The sequence below is a fragment of the Fibroporia radiculosa genome (assembly GCF_000313525.1).
Source record: "Fibroporia radiculosa TFFH 294 genomic supercontigs, scaffold25467, whole genome shotgun sequence".
Classification (NCBI taxonomy): domain Eukaryota; kingdom Fungi; phylum Basidiomycota; class Agaricomycetes; order Polyporales; family Fibroporiaceae; genus Fibroporia; species Fibroporia radiculosa.
In genome coordinates this window covers 1-651 of record NW_012133034.1, presented here as the reverse complement: position 1 = coordinate 651, position 651 = coordinate 1, and the positions used below count along the sequence as shown (strand labels likewise).

At 51.5% G+C, this 651-nt stretch overlaps 1 protein-coding gene across 1 annotated transcript in view; it reads right to left on the bottom strand.

Moving 5' to 3' along the window:
• The window catches only part of FIBRA_09304 (uncharacterized protein), a gene marked incomplete at both ends in the record, with an annotated part of 1,401 nt that extends 1,003 nt beyond the window's left edge, over positions 1-398 (bottom strand). The window contains one exon of the mRNA XM_012321619.1: positions 45-398. Coding sequence (XP_012177009.1) covers positions 45-398 — 354 coding nt within the window. The remainder of the gene's footprint in view (positions 1-44) is intronic.
• Positions 399-651: the final 253 nt, after the last annotated feature.

The window sequence follows — 651 nt, the reverse complement described above, 5'->3', positions numbered from 1 at the left end:
TTGTGAGATATTTCCAAGGGACCGGGGAACTGATGGAGGATTACAGCGTCGTCGTGGGAAGAATCTGAAGATCCTGGGATAAGAAAAGGACGATGGGTGACGTTAGGAACGAGGGGAAAGGGATAGCGGAAACCTCCTTCGCTAAGAAACTCCATTGAGGAGTCATCAGAGTCATGCTGGTCCCGATTGACTGGGATAGGCCGAACTGGAGTCGGTGCCTCTATTATCCCAGCATTGAAGCGCTCCTCTAGTGCTTGGATGTGAGGAGGGTAAGGAGTAGGCGCTCTCTGGGGCCCAGTCGTCGGAGTATTTGGATTGCCAGCAGAAGCAAGAGGGCGACGCGAATTAGGTTGATTCGCATTGTTAGTCCTCGACCTTGTGTTTCGCTCGGCAGGCATAAGTGAAAGCCAAAAGGTTATTTTCCAAGAAAAAAGCAGTCCCAGAATACAAATAAAGGCAACTACTACAGACAAAGATAGCCCCCAGACACTAATCTTGATGCTCCCTGATATACTCAAAGTAGACTTGAGTAGGATTGTTGCTGTCACGGTTAGCAGCGATGACGGGGAGGGTGGTTGTTGTATGGGGGAGGGGGCGCTGGGCGGTTGCGGCGATGTTGTATGCCCACTGGTGTTCTCTCTCGAGGTGGCG